At 34.2% G+C, this 19,078-nt stretch overlaps 1 protein-coding gene across 1 annotated transcript; it reads left to right on the top strand.

Moving 5' to 3' along the window:
* Positions 1–9,975: 9,975 nt before the first annotated feature.
* On the top strand, positions 9,976–15,497 carry LOC127117645 (kinesin-like protein KIN-12F). The gene is made up of 16 exons (XM_051047722.1): positions 9,976–10,360; positions 10,449–10,583; positions 10,803–10,886; positions 10,988–11,113; positions 11,204–11,263; positions 11,355–11,408; positions 11,521–11,613; positions 11,700–11,795; positions 11,918–12,066; positions 12,189–12,335; positions 12,448–12,577; positions 12,666–13,667; positions 13,748–13,846; positions 13,934–14,050; positions 14,149–14,925; positions 15,025–15,497. The coding sequence occupies exons 1-16, from the start codon at positions 10,133–10,135 to the stop codon at positions 15,259–15,261; spliced, it is 3,534 nt and encodes a 1,177-aa protein (XP_050903679.1). The 5' UTR covers positions 9,976–10,132; the 3' UTR covers positions 15,262–15,497.
* Positions 15,498–19,078: the final 3,581 nt, after the last annotated feature.

Raw genomic sequence — 19,078 nt, 5'->3', positions numbered from 1 at the left:
AATAAAAATACAATTCATTTTCTTAAAGAACAACATTTTTGTTATGCTTAATATCTTTAGCTTGGTCTGTATTTGTATTAACTCTGCCCTTTATTCAAGTAGTTTTTTCTTGGGGAAATTACCTGAAGCTTATGCTTTTTTGAATCCAATTGTAGATTTTATGCCAGTAATACCCTTACTCTTTTTTCTCTTAGCTTTTGTTTGGCAAGCTGCTGTAAGTTTTCGATAAGATATTTAATTTGAATAATGTCCTAAAAAAAGTCAGAATTTATTAGAAAACTCAAATTTGAATATTTTTAAAGATCAGATAAGTCTTACAGTGTGAATCCGTGATTACAAATCTTGCAATTTTTGGATAGACAATAAAAATATGGATCATCTCATCATTTCCTTTTTTTCCATTAAAAAATAAAAATTCTAAACAAACTTTGACAAAAAATTTCAACAATTTTTGAAATCAGAAACTATTTTAAAACAATAAAAAATAACATAATATGAATTAAAATCTCAAATAAATCTCAAATCAAATAAGAAATTGATGAGACTATTTTTCATTGACTTATCATGATCCACAGGTGTTAGGAAAATATTTTTGGATTTTTCAAATATCAGAAAGTATTTAAAAATGAATTAAAATATTCAAAAACTAAATAATTCACAAAAAATATTAAATGAAGTCACAAAAATAAATAAAAATCAAAATATGAAACTAGATTTTTCAAGAAATTTTTTGGCATTGGTCTCATATTTTTGTGAGTTCAAATAAAATATTTATGAAATTTTGAAAATAAAAGGAATTAACTGAAATTAAAAGGAAATAAGAAAAATAGAAAAATCCAGCGCCATCAGATCAATTCATTAATTGACGTGGCAAGGCATTAAGGGCTCAGAGGCGCGGATACATGGTGTGCCCTAGTCAAACGCGTAACACAAAGATTAAAAAGAAGTAAACACATGGAACGACCAGGATTATAACGTGGAAGCATGATCCAATGGTTGGGAGGCTACCACGTGGGGATGGTGGTGGAAACCACCATCTTCTCCGGTGATCTAACCACTTCCGGCCACCACGCGCAGGAAAATAACTTGTAATGAAAATAAAAAATGAGGACATCAAAATGAAGCTGAGGTGATGTACATCACCACTGTAATTATGGATCATCCTCACCATTCCTATTTAGAGAGAAATGTGAGCTTGAAAATCATAGTGTGTCAACTGGAATGGCACGATTTACACAATTAAGACCACCACTGGCCTGCCTCAAGTGAGAGGACTTTAGAAAACAGCATAAACCAAAGAAAAACACATTGTATTGCAAGATCTATATCAAAAAAGTCTGAGGTTCTAACTCTGAAATGAAGCTTCAAATGTCACGAATCTTTCAAGCTCTTGATCTACTTTTTCTCTGGAAGTGTGATGGAGATGATAAGTTAAGGAATTGAGCTTTGAAAATCAACTAATGATGTTGAATTTCAAGCTTGAAAGAGAAAGAGAAAACTAAAAATTCCTTTAGTGAGGGTTGGGATTTCAATTCAGCAGCAATTCAGATCTCCACTTGGTTGTTAAATGAAGCTCAAGGCACCTCTATTTATAGCTGGATGTGGCTGATTCCCACGCTTCTTTCATGTGCATGGCCATTTGAGTTTTGGTGCATGGGCCTGTACAGGTGCGTGCAAAGCCCAAAGGTGATGCAAAAGTTTGCTGAGATCATGAGAACACCATTTGGTCGTGTGCATTAGACTAAAACAACTTGCATTTCAAGTTTTCACCATAAAATATCAAAATGAACATGAAGAAAGAGCTCTTCGAAACTCACGCATGGAAAGTCCAAAAAATTAATGTGAGTAATGGTTAGAAATCCCTTGAAATAAGGAACAAAAGTCATGTTGGGAAAAAATTCATTTGGAGTTTGGAAATTAATGAAAACTGGTTGTGAAAGTTTGGGTACAAAACATGTCTAAGTCACCTTTGAAAATTTTCACCAAAAGCAAGCCTCTTCAAGCCCTTCTATTTCAATTATGCAAGCTTCAAATGAAACAACTTCCAACATAAAAGTTGTAGATATTTTCAAGATGATAAATTTAGACTCAAAGTTTGCATCATTTGGATTTTTCATGAGAAAGTTATGGGCATTTGAAGTTGGCACTTTTTCAAATTCAATGACTTAGGTCCAAAGTGACCTATAATGTTTTGTATTATCACATGTATTTCTTTTGGGATTATGAAATTTTATCCAACATAACATTTGAAGTAGACATCTTAATATTTCCAATTTATTTGGTATCACCTCAAAATCATAAAAATTAAGGAAGTTAGGTCCTTGGGAAGTTGACCCAAAATTAGGGTTTCAGTCAAAATGACCTATAATGTTTTGAAATGAATGATGACCTTCCAAGTTTCAAATGGATTGTTTATGAACATGAAAGTTGTTCATATAGTTCTTAATAACATTTTTTCTCTTGGGGTCATCTTCATTTGATAAACACATCAAAAGTTGTATCTCAGTGATCTTCAGTTTAGTCAGATGACTTGACTGGTCAACTTTTCAAGGCCAAACTTCCAATCTTGATGAATAAATGATTGAGGGGCCTCACATAGGCTCATATATGTGTAAAATGATGAATTAAATAACTTACCTTAATTTAATTTTATCATAGGTTGAGATTGCTTCATGAGCAAGGCACAACCAAAGCGCAGTTGAATTAGGGTTTCCTTGGGAAACAATCCTCAAGCCCTTTGGGTTATCTTGATCAAATTGGAAAATTGAGATACTTGGGAGACATATATGATGATTAAGAACTTTGTGGACCATTTCCATTCTTATTCTCATCTTCATCTAGCCACTTCATTGAGCTTAGGAGCCTCCTAGGAGCATGGGAGCACATGATCACTTGAGCTTCAAAACAAAAAGAGTTAGCGACATATTTTTGTGCTTTTGGTTAGTAAAAAAAAAAGAAAAGCAATAATATACAATACAAGTATGCTTGGTGGTCTCAAACAACTCACACAAGTCTCAACCCTAGGGTTAAGTGTAGCCAAACATGCTAGGATCCTTGAGGCAATGCACTGAGCAATGGTATGATGCCATGAGGGATCTTAGGGTCAAAATTAGGGTCTTACACTCAGAAATACCGATGTTAGAAAATACTCATTCAAGAAAGTATTTTCCATCTCTTCCTATGATGTAATAATGTCGGCTAGGAGAGAATAGAACCATTCTTCATCCTCTTCAGCTAAAGTGAACGGAAACATTCTTAACTTCTTTGCTTCCTCAGTATGACCATCAATTTTCAATGTGGTGCCCATGGTCAGAAATCTCTGCAAGTGTTTGTTTGCATCTTCGTTTACCTTTCTAGTGAAATTCTTTCTTTCAAGTTGATTAATTGTGCTTGGGTGTAGCTGAAAATTAGGCACATTCACCGGTTGGTTGACAATTGTTAATCTACCAGTTGGTGCGTTTGCACCTCCGTAGTCACCCAATAGTCTCTCTGGTGACAGTGGATTCTCCCCTATTATTTCGACCTCTCTCTCTCTGACTCTGAATCTGAACCTGAATGAATGGAGGTTTGCTCTTCTCCTGATTCCAATCTTGCTAATTTATCTTGTCTGAGTCTTGCACGCAAAGTTCTTTCGATTTCTGCGTCAAAAGGAAAATCAGTTGAGGCCTTACCTCGCATAAAAATACCAGACACAAATTAGTTGATAAAGATCAAAATAAATAAATAAAAGAACAAAAATTAAATTTTAGTTGCATAGCAACAAAATTTCAATTGAACTAAATTTAAACTCTATATTTTGGCAGTCCCCGGCAGCAGCGCCAAAAACTTGATCGGAAAAATAGCAAGTGTACTATTTTGTCGATGTAGTAATAATAGGGAACTTTCCCAAATATCAATCTCAAGGACTACGTAGTAATATCTAGTTTAAATTGTAATTCAATTAAACAAAAACTTAAGTTTTGGTTTGGTTTGGAATAAATCCTTACAATAATAAAAATAAGCAGAATGTAAAATTTGGCTTTTTTCACAAATATGAGAATTATGCTAGAGTAAGGTGTGTGATTTTTCCCTGTAATAACCTTGAATTTAGATCTCCTCAACAAGTTCATACATTCAATTACCAAATCTTAGGTTTATTTCCTCCTAAAACCTTAGAGGGAAACCTTTGGTCATTCATCCTAGTATCTAAGTCCTTAGAGAATTATGATGAAACCAAGCCTTTGTTTTATCAAGATTTACCCGGTAACTATAGGGTATCCCTAATACTAGGTGATATCTACTATAGTTTAATCATGCAAAAACCTTAATAATTGCGGTCCAGGTAATTGTTAACCGTAGAACAATCCTTGTTTGTCCAATAAAGAAAACATTAAAAATATTGCACAATTGAATTGAATAGCAAAACATGAAATTGAGGAAATTAGGAATTCAAATTCATTACACGATCAAATCAGGGACACCCCCTAGCATTGGGGGGTTTAGCCGCTCATAATATTCAAAGAAAGTACAATATTAAAATTAGACATTACAAGATAATTGGATTCCTTTGATCTTCAACCGCGAATGCTCTTGAAGAATCTCTGTTCTCCGAATCCCTTAAAAGCACCAATCTTAATCGTAGAGTTCTTTTGTCGTCCAAAAAGTCCCTTTCTCTTCTCCAAAAAGTAGTATAAATAGTCACAGATCGCTTAGCAACTATAGAAAATACCCAAAATACCCTCAGAAATTACAAAATGTAAAAATCCAAGAAAATTAGAAGATGCAGCGTCCGAGCCAACACGGGTCGTGTCAGGCAACACGGTCGACCGTGTTGGCTCTCTGTTTCTCAATTCAAACTTCCCAAGTGCCATACTTACTGACACAGGCACCCGTGTCAGCCCCTTGTTTCTCTTCCCATACTTCAGTTTCAACCTTCTCCTGACACGGGTCGTGTCAGGACCACTGTATCCTTCAAAAATGCTTTTCTGCAAGTCCGGAACGCCCGATTTCCTTGCACGAATCCTTTGGGATTTTTGCTTGAATCTGAAAACATATAGAACTACCAAGAAAACGCATAAAACGCAATAAAAAGACATAAACTATTAATAACAACAAAGCGAGAATGGAAATGTGAAAATTAAACTTAACTTGAAAATTAATAAAAAGATGAAACAAAGTGTTACCAGTTTCGTAGATTCATGCCGAATAAGTGACAAAAAACTAGTAGAACACAAATTATTGAAGATGATCAATGATCATCTAACAATAGATTTGGAACAACGAAAGTTATATAACCCCAAGTACATCTATCAATACTTTGACAAATGGAAGATTGTATCGTTCAATGATTACAAGTTAATGGTTGATTAATGGTTAAGCTATGTACATGTTAGACAATGAAACACAAGTTTTAGAGGGTTAGTAATCAATGGAGTCAAAACAAGCAAATGGATTAGCAAGTTAATATACACAAACATGGTTTCATCTATGTATCAAATGACTCAAGTTTGGTTGAAATAGAGGCAACCTATCAATACCTTAAAGTATCATGAATGATCTTTGATCATTCACTGATAGATTTGAAACATTGAAGGTTTTATCAATCCTAATCAACCATGGTCATGACCTAATAGATCTCATTATCCACCATCATTCAAGACATGAAAATTCAACCAAATAGGTCCAAATAAAATAAACCAAAAGTGTAATAAAATAAAAGGGAGGAAAATAATGTGGGTGGGTGTTGAAAATATTTTAAGCAGAATTAAAATGAATGGTGAAAAAATTAAAATGAAAATAAATGGTTAAAAATAAGAAAAAGGGGGAAATAGAGAAAAGGCATAAAATAATAGATTGAGGGTGTTGGGGTTGAACCCCTGACCTTGGGGTCATAGGGACAACCCTCATCCACTTGGCCAAGCGCCTTGTGGTCACAAAGGACACGCTTCAGCAAATAAAATAATAAGTCAAAGCAATAAATGAAACACGCTCGCGCATCCACCAATCAGAAGGAGACACGATACATATTTGAATTCAAAAAATGCATGAAGCAACGAACACAAAGTCATCTTCAATATCAGACCATTGAAAATCAACTTCCAAAACTCATGTTTTTAGAGGGAATCAAACATGGATTCAACCTCCCACACTTCATCGTTCTTATCTCCACATTAATGAGCCATTGATTGACTCTGAGTGTGGAGAATTTCTCAATATCACAAAAATATAATTTGACCTAAAAAAAATTAAATGGTTGATACGAAGTAATCAAGGTTCAGACCATGGGGTTAAGCATCAGTGAGTGATTTCGAGCAAGAGGGTAACTTGTTTGAGTGAAGGAGATGAGTGGAACTACCTGATCGGAATCAATTTCAGAAGGGAACTCTGATGGCTATAGGAAGCTCAGGGAAGGAGGTTGCAAGGTGTTTTGATGTTTCAGAAAGTTTGATGGAGGTTGAGGGAAGATTTTGGGTGCTTGGTTTTGATTGAAATGACTTAGAACTTAAAAAAAGGAACTATGTTTTCAATAGAGATGTTAGGTTTGCCTTTTGGTGATTGACTGCTTTTTGGAAAAACAAGTATTTGCAAGATGTCCTAACATATTACTTCAATATTCTGCATAATCCAGCTTGCGTTAGTTGTGAGATTTAGTATCGTTAATTGTGCTTCCTACAGATTCTCTGAAGATTTAGTTTTTGTAATCTATTGCGTGTTTCCATGTGATTGAAGAAGATCGTATCTTGACTTGTACACGAAGGAACAATGTCAAGACATATTAGGAAACATTTGATTTAATGAGAATCGTATCTTCATAAGATTGAGAAGAGATCTTGGATTTGCTTCATATCAAAGACCAAAGCCCATGCGTATCACTGTTATATATATATAAGAGTTCTTAACTAGGAATGCATCGAAAGCAATGTAGAATTGTGTTATCATTAGGGTTTCGTATGTATGTTTTGTGTGAGCCATTTGAGTATCATATTAATACTTGAATTGGAATGAGTGTATTGAGTTCTAATTTACTATCCCTCAGAAGCTTTTAATGAAGGAGTTATCACTAGATCTAGAGATGTGATCTCAAATGCATGCTTTGTTTCTAAATTTGAACCTAAAAATGTGAAGGAAGCTTTGACTGACAAATTCTGGATCAATGAAATGCAAGAGGAATTAGGCCAACTAATAATAAATGAAGTATGAGACTTAGTTCCTAGACCTAAAGGAATAAATGTTATTGGCACTAAGTGGATCTACAAGAACAAATCTGATGAAAAAGGGACTGTGACCAGAAACAAAGCCAAACTTGTTGCTCAAGGATACACTCAAATTGAAGGGGTCGATTTTGATGAGACATTTGCCCATGTAGCTCGACTTGAGTTAATCAGACTTCTGTTAGGAGTGGCATGCCTTCTTAAATTCAAACTATTTCAAATGGATGTAAAAATTTCCTTCTTAAATGGGTACTTAAATGAAGAAGTCTATGTTGAACAACCCAAGGGGTTCATAGATCCTAGCTTTCCAGATCATGTTTACAAATTGAGGAAAGCTCTATATGGTTTAAAGCAAGCACATAGGGCTTGGTATGAAAGGCTCACTAAGTACCTTGTCAACAATGGATATGGGAAATGAGGAACAGAAAAAACTTAGTTTATAAAAGAAGAACATGGTAAACTCATGATAACTCAAATATATGTTAATGACATTGTGTTTTGAGGGATATCAAACCATATGGTACAACATTTTGTCAAGCAGATGCAATCTGAGTTTGAAATGAGTCGTGTTGGTGAATTGACATACTTTCTGGGGCTCCAAGTCAAACAGATGAATGACATTATCTTCATCTTCCAAAGTAAGTATGCCAAGAACATAGTGAAAAAGTTTGATATGGACAATGCTAGCCATAAAAGGACAACTGCACCAACTCATTTAAAACTAACCAAAGATGAAAAAGGAACAAATATGGATCAAAGCCTGTACAGGAGTATGATTGACAGTCTGCTTTATCTCACAGCTAACAGACCTGACATTACATTTGTTGTAGGAGTCTGTGCTAGATATCAATCTGAACCCAAAATGAGTCACATTACTCAAGTTAAAAGGATTTTGAATATCAAGGGAACCAGTGAATATGGAATGTTGTATTCTCACAATGCAAACTTTTTACTGACTAGATACTGTGATATTGATTGGGCAGGTAGTGCTGATGATAGAAAAAACACTCCTTGAGGGTGTTTCTTCTTGGTAAATAATTTAATATCTTGGTTTAATAAGAAGAAAAACAGTGTATCCTTATCCACAGCTGAGGCTGAATATATTGTTGCTGGGGGTAGTTGTTCTCAGTTGATTTGGATGAAACAAATGTTAGAAGAATACAATGTCCAACAAGATGTCATGATATTGTACTATGACAACCTAAGTGTTATTAACATCTCCAAGAACCCTATTCATGACATTGGAGGTAATGAAGTCTCATTTCTCTATTGTTTCACTCTTAATTGTAAATCGTTTTGGATATTTGGATCACCACTATGACTTCATCACTGTGTTTGATCCCGAGGGTGTTTTGATGTTCCTCACCAAGATGCAAGTTAGAATCTTCAATCATCTTGTTGTTTGAATCACAATTTTTGATCCCAGTGAAGCTTCCACAATAAATGATGGAGCTTTTTTTGTGCAATTTTTTTCATATCGATCTCAAGAGGATTCATATTTCCGCCGTCGCCACCGTATTTGCAATGTCATTCGCGATTTACTTGCAGTATTGAGGTTACCTAATGGATTCACAAGTAAAATGGAAAAGATGTTTTCACAGAGATGTTGGTCGACATTGAAACTAACGCTGAAACTCTTAGTGGTAACAACAGGGTGTGATAGGTGTTATCGTCGACAATGTATTGTGCTTTTGGGGTCAAGGTGTTTGTGAAAATGCGTAATTGAAAATTGGAGTTGTCGTTGAGATGCTTCGCTTCAATAGGTTTCGCAAAATGTAGCACTCAATCTCTTGGGTTGGATCTGGAATTCAATCTTGGGCTTAAACTTTTTCTTTGTGATGTTACCATTACTTTTAGACCATTTTTTGAGCTAGTTTTTTAGGTCCAAGAATAATGTACATAAAAACAAACTATTGTATCTTGTATATTTTAGTGATTGTTTGATGTGATTCAAGATGGTATTGACTCACATCCTTACCAACTTGAGGGAGGTTGTTAAAATTACTCAAGTTTAATTAGTTGATTGGAAATTAGTTAAGTGGTAGTTACTCATTTAATTAGATAATTAAGTCTATAAATAGAATCACAATATACCGATCTTATCATCTTTTTAATATATTTTTCACTATATTACAACATGAGCATTCATATGTTCTTTATCTCTTATATGAAAATGACATCTATTGATCTCATCGATGAATTTTCAACACAAAAGCATTTATATAAGTGAGATTGATTTTTACGTGTTTGGTTTATTTATAAAAAATGATTTTACTCACAAATTTAATTTTACTTAAAAATAATATTTGTAACTTTTATATTAAAATTTATGATTGAACTCACTTTTGAATAAATACATCCAAACATAAATCATATTACTACGACTTATATTTAGTCATAATTGACTTTAAAGATTTAATTCAATTAAAATCATTTTTTTATCATATGGCAGAACCAAAAAGACGTTCAATTAAATTCAATTAAACTCTTATGTTGACCTTATAAAAAAATCTTGAAAATTGTATAATAAATTTATTATAAACTTATAAACATCCCAACATTAATGTAGGTTTCATCCCCCTTAATCAAACTGAAAATAAAAAATGCATATAGTACCATTTAAAGGAATTCTACATGATAAAAAGAAATTTAAAACTTTAAAGATTAAAACATGTATACTCCGAGAATTAAATGAAAGACGATAGAATTTTGCCATAGAAAAAGAGTTAGGTTAGTTTAGTCATTTCATTTATTACCCTTATTCTTTTCCAACGGTCATCTTCGTTTGAATTCAAGCTTTCTCTCTTATCATCATCTCTTCAACTTCACTTTCTTAATTCTTAACTTCAAAAAACCTCTGCAATCTTCTTCGTCACTATTTCAATTTGAACCCTAACTCTCTCTCTCTCTCTCTCTAGATTATTTCCTTCTTCTTCAAAACCATGTCTTCCACATCTATCAGAAACCTTCTTCCCAGATCATTCTCTTCCAAGCCAAAATCAAAATCTACTTCAAAACCTAAATCCCCAAATTCAGATTCCGAAAATACTCCTCCTACCGATCCGAACATTATTCAGATCAACCATCACCAAACATTGCCTGTCACAGCCAAACAATCCAACTCTAAAACCTCAATTTCAACTCCTCTTGAATCCGATCCATCAGTGAAGGTAACTACCAGCTTTTCCGTTCTTTCATTTTTCAGCTTTGTTTTTGAAACTCACAGCTATTTTGTTTTCCTTTCTATTTTTGAAACAGGTTGTAGTACGAATTAGACCTACCAGTAACAATGGAATAGGAGATCAAACAGTTAAGAAGGTTTCTTCTGATACCTTGTGTGTTGGGGATAGACAATTTAAATTTGATTCGGTTTTTGACTCCAACACAAGCCAGGTAAAATACTGTACTAGTCTACTTCACTGTGTCCTATTTATGATTTTTTTTTTTGAATTTTTGAATTTTCTATCATAGGATTGAGGTACTTGTTTACTAATTAGAAACTCAAACAACTAGTAATTTAGAGTTCTTTGATTCAATATTGTAGATTGTTCTTCAGAGAAGGAAGATTTAGATAAGTGTGACTTATGTTAAGTTGCTGTTTGTTTTGTTCAGGAAGATATTTTTCAGTCAGTTGGTGTTCCTTTGGTTAGAAATGCTTTAGCTGGCTACAACACTTCAATTTTGTCGTATGGCCAGGTATTTGATGTTTGATGTACTATTTCGACGATTTTGTAGGGAAAATATGTTTGGTGTTTTTGATGGACTAATGAGGTTTGTTCTTTTTTACTCTTTGCTAGTCTGGAAGTGGAAAGACTTATACAATGTGGGGTCCTCCGAGTGCCATGTTTGAGGAGCCTTCACCCCAAAGTCACAAAGGAATTGTACCTCGGATATTTCAAATGTTGTTTTCTGAGCTTGAAAAGGTGTGTTTTACCTCCTGCTTGAACTACTAATGCTTTGAATTTTGCTTTCTGTTTTTTGAGTTTTGACTGTTTTGGGAATAATTATGTTAGGAACAGCGTACGTCTGAGGGGAAACAGTTCAATTATCAGTGTCGGTGTTGTTTTCTTGAGGTAATTCCTTGTGAGATTTCTACCATTGTGGAAATTTTGGGGGGTTGTTCGTTTCGATAATGGTCTTTTTTTGTGTGTTTGTTTGAAACAGATATACAATGAAGAAATTGGGGATTTACTTGATCCAACCCAGCGGAACCTTGAGGTAAGCATTATGGCTATTATTTGTGGTACAGTTTTGTCATTAAAACATTTTTTACTTCCAATATGGTTCTCATTGCTGCATTCATATAATGGCTTGGTCCAAATTATCACAGCTGAAGGATGACTCCAAAAATGCACCGTCCTTAGAGAATCTGAGTGAGGAATATGTCACTAGCTATGATGACGTGACACAAATTCTGATTAAGGTAGGGAAGCTTAAAACAAACATTGTTGATATTTGAATATGCCAATTTTTATTCACTCAAATTGATTTGATCTTTGTATGCTTCAGGGCCTCTCTAGCAGAAAAGTTGGAGCAACAACCTTAAATTCTAAGAGCTCTAGATCTCATATCATTTTCACTATTGTGATTGAGTCTTGGTGCAAGGTATTTCCAATGTAATTTTGTTTTAACATGATTTGCCTTGGATACTATCATGACAGGTTTATATTGTTAATTTTCTCTATTACTTAATTACTATGTCTGATTTTTATTGATTGATGCTGCAGGGAGCTTCAAAAAATGGTTTCAGTAGTTCAAAAAGTAGCAGAATTAGCTTTATTGATCTTGCTGGACAGGACAGGAACAAAGTTGATGGCGCGGGCAGACAATGTCTACGGGAAACCAAAAATGTAAAGAAATCTTTATCTCAGCTTGGGTAAGGATGTCATTCATTGCTAGTCTACATTTTCTCTAGTTAAGTTGATGTTATATTGGTAATTAATATCTGATTTTACTTCTTTCTTTCTTTGTATCCACTGTTTCATTTCATTGGCGTAGGCACGTAGTAGATGCTTTGACTAAAGAAACTAGTTCAGGAAAAGCTGAAGTTCCAAACAAAAACTCCTGTTTAACACGCTTATTACATGAATCCCTGGGTGGAAATGCCAAACTCTCAGTAATCTGTTCCATCTACCCAGATAACAAGTATGTATTTCAATCAGAGAACATTGCTTGTTTTGTTGTAAGCCTAATAACATAAACAATGTGTATATTTTGTTTCTAGCGGTAAAGATCTCACTTGTTGATTTTATTGTAGGAATAATGGTGAAACACTACGCACACTCAGATTTGGACAGCGAGTAAGATCCATTCAAAATGAGCCTGTTATCAATGAAATAAAGGAGGATGATGTTAATGATTTGAGTGATCAAATCCGACAGCTAAAGGTATCATTCATCTCTAAAACTTAATGAAAATAATTTATATAGGATTAATGCAGATCTGAAAATTGTAATTTGCGTTCGTTTGGTACAGGAGGAACTTATTAGAGCAAAGGCTGATGTCCGTAGCTCAGATGGGAATAAAAATGCTTACTTGCATGTACAGAATGTACGGGATAGCCTTAATCATTTGAGGGTTAGCTTAAATCGCTCACTACTCCTACCTAACATTGATAATGATATTGATGAAGAGGTGAATGTGAGTGAGGAGGACATAAGGCAATTACGCGAGCAGATTGATGAGTTTTATAGTTCATGTGAAGGGAATCCTATAGACATATCTGTCAGTGAAGATTGTGTCCAGTATTATTCTGTTGAGGAAAATTGTGATGCAGATATGTCCTGTGGTGATGAAGTTGAAAAGGGGGAAGAATGTTTAGGAGAATCATTAAGCAAGCTTTGTCCCGAGGACAGTGTGGCATCAGATGGCACCTTGTATGCATCAGCCAACTACTCCTCAAGGGCCATCAGATCTTCATTCACAGATAGTATCTCCGTCAGCTCATCTTATCGGTCTCCAATGCTTCTTGAGGAACCACAACTTTCTGAGTCTCCAAAAATCAGGAATATACAAAGGAAGAGTGTGGCCTTTTCATCTAGTTGTCTTGGAAGTTCGAACAAACTGGCAGAGGAGAATTCAAGTTCCAATAAAGATTTGCTGGGGAAGTCATTTACAAAAGATGAACTTATGCGGTCCTCACTAAGATCAAGCAAGGTTTTTCCAGGTCCGACCGAGTCCTTGGCAGCAAGTCTTAAGAGGGGATTACAAATAATTGATTGTCATCAGCGGAACTCATCATTGAACAAATCCTCAAATTCCTTCTCTTTTGGGCACTTAAGCTCTGGCGATTCTTCTGAACAAACAATGCAACAGAAGAAATATTCTATTGATGAAAGAACTGCTACACTGCTTTGTGGTTATTGCCGCAAAATAATATTCGATCAGGATTCCAATGAGGTTCAAGGTAGCTTAAAGTCATGCAATGATACAGCTGAAGCAGGAAATCTGGAGGGACACACAAATAAGGCTACAAAAGTATGTCTTGGCTTAATTTCTGGAATGTTCTCTTCAATAATCTTGTGTTGAACTCATATGTTTTTTCTCTTCTTCCCAAGGGTCTGGAGAGTATACTGGAGAAAGAAATCACAAGAGAAAATGAGCTCGAGAATGTCTGCAAGGAGCAAGCAGCTAGAATTGATGAACTAAATCAATTGGTATGATGGTTTTTTACTCTCGTAAATTAGTAATATGTTTGCGGCCTTGAGTTTACATTGCTGAATATTTTAATTGAATTTGTTCAGGTGGAGAAACTTAAAGGAGAAAAAGAACTAAACTTCATCGCTGTGTTTGGTCAAGAAAAGAGCAAGCAGACTGAACATGCAGAAGAAGACAGTAACTCATTGAAAGATGAATACAAGGTCCTTTCTTCGCTGTAACTTACACTATTAAGTTATGTCCGTTTAAACTTAAAAGCATTGGAACTGACCCTTGTTATTTATTTTAATGTTTTTTGCAGCTTCTGAGGGCCACTTCCTCAGACAGTCATTTAGAAGAAAAATGTGAAATTAAAGAAGTCCGGGAAGAATTACCTCAAAGAAGCATCTCTTTTGATTCTACTGAGAAGGAAGAACTTCTCAAGGAAATTCAGAATCTGAGAAGCAAGTTGCAGTTATGCAGCGAAGCACCAGTTAGAATGTCCACAGACAAACTGAAGTCTTCATTAATATCAAGATCCATTCAATTGCGAAAAAGTGGTGTATTTTCTCCTAGTAGTAATGGTGGGGAGGAGCTAGAGAAAGAAAGAGAGAGATGGACAGAAATGGAAAGTGAGTGGATTTGTCTTACTGATGAACTAAGAGTTGATCTCGAGGCCAACCGGCAGCGCGCAGAGAGGGTGGAGCAGGAATTGAGGTTAGAGAAGATGTGCACTGAGGAATTAGATGATGCACTGAAAAGATCAGTTCTTGGGCATGCTAGAATGGTAGAACACTATGTTGACCTCCAAGAAAAGTTTAACGATTTGATTGCAAAACACAATGCTATAATGCATGGCATAGCCGAGGTGAAGAAGGCGGCAGCAAAGGCTGGTAAAAGGGGTCATGCCCGCTTTGCTAAAGCTCTTGCCGCCGAGCTTTCTGCCTTGAGGGTGGAGAGGGAAAGAGAAGCAAAATTTTTGAAAAAGGAGAACACAAGTCTGAAGATTCAACTTAGAGACACTGCAGAAGCTGTTCATGCAGCTGGAGAGCTACTTGTCAGACTCAGAGAAGCTGAACATGCAGCTTCTGTTGCAGAGGTAAAATCCCTTCATAATTTTTTATATCCTGAATTCATCGTATGCAATATCTTGTGCCAAGGGGAATTAAGTTTCAGGATTTTTATATTTCTTGTGCAGGATAATTTTACAAAAGTGCAACAAGATAATGAAAAGCTAAAGAAGCAAATGGATAAACTCAAAAGAAAACACAAGATGGAGTTGATTACAATGAAGCAGTACATTGCAGAGAGCAAATTACCCGACTCTGCACTGAAACAGCTATATAGAGAGGATTCTGATGTGGCAAACAACAATAAGGATGATGATCAAGCATGGAGAGCTGAATTTGGAGCAATCTATCAAGAGCATTATTAACAATTTGACTGTTGCTGATTTAATTAGAAATCGATGAGTTTGAATTTGATCCTGCTTGGATCAAAAAGTATTCATTTGTAAACCATTTTTATATTCTTTGTATTTGTTTAAATTCTTGTATTTTTTAGGCAGTGATTGGTATTTGGAACTTGAATTTTTTATGTCTGCTTATGTTGGCACCAGGATAGTAATTGTCATTGAGTGATTGTTATATCTTAATCACATTGGGTCTTTTATATGATGAGATATTAATGATGTTTTAAAATGATTAAAAAATCTTGATCACATTGGTTGTATTTGATTAATCAATCACATTCAGGTTTATTTAAGTTGTTTCTGAAGATAGGAATGTAATAAAAGGGATTTTTTTTAAATAATCAATTTTTCTAAAAAAATACAAAAACAACCATTTTTTCTTATAGTTGAATTGGCGCATCCTTATTAACCTATAAAGGAGACACCCTTAGTTTTGGCTCATGCTTGCAAAGCCAATGCATATAGGCGCATGCATGCCTTGATGCCACATGCATTTATGCATGCATACACTACATAGTGTATGCGCCAATGCATGTGGCGCATGCTCCTTTCATATATTTTTTTAAAATTTTAAATGTATTAATTATAATTAATTAAATAAAATATTGAAATTAAAAATTATATTATGTTATAAAGAAAAAAAACATAGAATTGACAAGAAATTCAATGACTCGTCCGATTGAAACGTACATTGTTCCACATCCAGGTGTGTTAGCCTGTCTTCGAGGTCTCCCACGATTTTCCTGAGGTGTTTGGGTTCGGTGTCCATGTTGTCGTAGTTGGGTCGTTGTGGTTGGATGAATTGTGGACGGTATGGTTGCCCGAATTGGGACATTGAATCATTTTGGAAACGAAGCAATGGTTCCTGGGGTGTTGTGGCGATGGGATATTTGGGTCTACATTGGTAGGTACATATTCATGTACACGACATTGAAATCTCTTTGGGTTCTAATAAAACATAAGTAAGAAATAAAATAAGAAGAAGTAATAAATAACATAAACATAAGTAAGAAATAAGTAAGAAGAAGTAATAAGAATAAGAATAAGTGATAACATACAAATGTCACAATATTGTTGATGGTTCCTCGATGTTCATCACCCATAGTCAATAAAGACATAATGTTGCAGAGAGATTGACCTTGACAGAGAGATTGAGTGTTGCAGAGATTGTGTGTTGTATAGGATGAGCGTTGCAGAGGTTGGTTGTTACAGATATTGTGTGTTGCAAATGTCGAGTGTTATGAGTTGCTGAAATATTTATAGATGAGATAGGCAGCATGTGAAGCATGGGAGTAGGGACAAGGCTAGGGCACATGCATGTGAAGAATGGGGTAGGCGCCAATGCTAATGGCTCATGCATGTAATTGAACATGCATGGTAATAGGCGCCAAGGCTAGTGGCGCATGCCTTACTATTATCCATGCAAGGAAGTGACGCCAATGCATGTGGCGCATGGCTTGCTTTATGCGCCATTGATAAGGGCGTCTACTTTAGATTATTAGGGCAAAAGCATCTTTGCAAGCGCATGTTTTGGCTTATTAGGACAGAGAATCATGCAGGCGCATGTTTTGCATTGTCTTATCTTTGCATGGAATCCTATAGATTTTTTGCATTGCATTGTTTTATCTTTGCAAATTATTTGCGTGATCAGTACATTCATTGTCTCCCCTATTTAACTGCATGCTAATATGTGATCAGTGCATTCACCATCAAACACTAATATCAACTGGCGCATCTGTAGGGAAAATGGTTATTTTTGTATTTATTTAAAAATTATTTATTTTAGAATTTAATTTAAAAAAATTAATTATTTTTTTAAAAAAAATCAGATAAAAGATTGTCAATTATTTAAGAGTAAATAATATCAAGGATTAATAAAGAAATAAATGAAATGCATATGCATAATAAATTATAAATAGTTATAGTACTAATTATTAATTTTTCACTTTAATAAATACTATTCAAAATATTCAAATATTAAGGGCTCGTTTGAATGAGTTTTAGATTTTAGTTTTTAAAAATTATTTTGGAAATTAAGTTTTTAAAAAAAGTTTTGAGGAAAAAACATGTTTGATAATCTAATTTTCAAAAATTGTTTTAAAGTTGAACATGGTTACAAATTTGCCATTGATGAATATATTACCATTTTTTCTTGTTTTGTCCTCTTCCTAATTTCCAAAACTAAAAATCAAAAAATCAAAACCTCTAAAATCTATTTTAGATATTTAGTTTTAAAAACTCACAAATAGAACATAGTTTTATAAAATTAGACTACCAAACAAATTTTATAATTTTTAATTTTTAAAAACTAAAAAACAGTTTTTCAAAACCATATCAAACAGACCCTAAATTTTTCCCCTCATTCCTACAATTTAAGTGATTGGACTCCTAAACCTAAAATATAGTGCATGCTTATCAAATTATAAATAAATTATTGATAATATATTAATATGCATTAATAAATTATAAATAGTTATCGTGAATTTACTATTCAAAATAGTCAAATATTAAATTTTTCTCCTCATTCCTACAATTTAAGAGATTGGACCCTTACCTTAAATTAGGTTTTTTTACCGAGATAACCCAGTTTTTCAAAAAAATTCCCAAAATACTCCAGGTTTCAGAAAAATTCCCAAAGTACCCCACTTTTAAGAGGTGTCGCCAATTGAATTGGTGACTCCTCTTAAAACTTGAATGGAGGCGCCAATTCAATTGGCGACACCCTTAAAAAAGCCTCAAATGACAAAACCTCCAACATGAAAGTTGTAGATCTTTTCAAGAAAATGAATTTGGACATAAATTTTGCATCATTTGGATTTTTTATGAGAAAGTTATGGGCACTTGAAGTTGGACTTCTGATTTTTTTCAACTGTTATCTGACCTATAATGCATTGGAAAATTTGAGATGTCTACTTCAATTGTTATGTTGGACAAAATTTCATAATTCTAAAAGAAACACATAGGTCAGATAACAGTTGAAAAAATCAGAAGTCCAACTTCAACTGCCCATAACTTTCTCATAAAAAATCCAAATAATGCAAAATTTATGTCCAAATTCATTGTCTTGAAAAGATCTACAACTTTCATGTTTGAGGTTTTGTCATTTGAGGCTTTTTTAAGGGAGTCGCCAATTGAATTGGCGCCTCCTCTTAAACCTTACACATAGGCGCCAATTGGATTGGCTAGGACACCTGCCCTAGCCAATCCAATTGGCGCATCCATTCAAGTTTTAAAAGGAGTCGCCAATTCAATTGGCGCCTCCTCCTAAAAGTGGAGTAGTTTGGGAATTTTTCTGAAACCTGGGGTATTTTGGGATTTTTTTTGAAAAACTGGGTTATCTCGGTAAAAAAACCCTTAAATTATATGCGCATACATAACAAATTATAAATAATTATAATATAAATTATTGATTTTCCTACTTGATTATTTACTATTCAAAAAATTCTTTAAAACATAGAAATGTGAAAAGAGTAAGGGTATATTTGGAACAATGTCGTTAAATCTAATAATTATAGATAACTTTTGCTTATTTGAAATTATGACATTGAATGTAATAAATATATGTAATTTTTCCAAATGTCTCAACTCTTCTTCATAATGTTCTCTCTCTGCTTCCTTCTCCCTCTTCTTCTTTTTCTTCCTTATTCCACTTCTTCTTATTATTTAAATCAAATAGAAACAAGCCATGATCTACGACATCGGTTTACAAACTGCAATGATACTTACAAGGATCGTCCAAAAACAAATTCAAATTCGCTATCAATAATCTCACTTACGAAGC

The sequence above is a fragment of the Lathyrus oleraceus genome, chromosome 2 (genome assembly GCF_024323335.1).
Source record: "Lathyrus oleraceus cultivar Zhongwan6 chromosome 2, CAAS_Psat_ZW6_1.0, whole genome shotgun sequence".
Taxonomy (NCBI): Eukaryota; Viridiplantae; Streptophyta; class Magnoliopsida; order Fabales; family Fabaceae; genus Lathyrus; species Lathyrus oleraceus.
The sequence above is the reverse complement of the archived record's forward strand: the minus strand, read 5'-3'. Positions and strand labels throughout refer to the sequence as shown.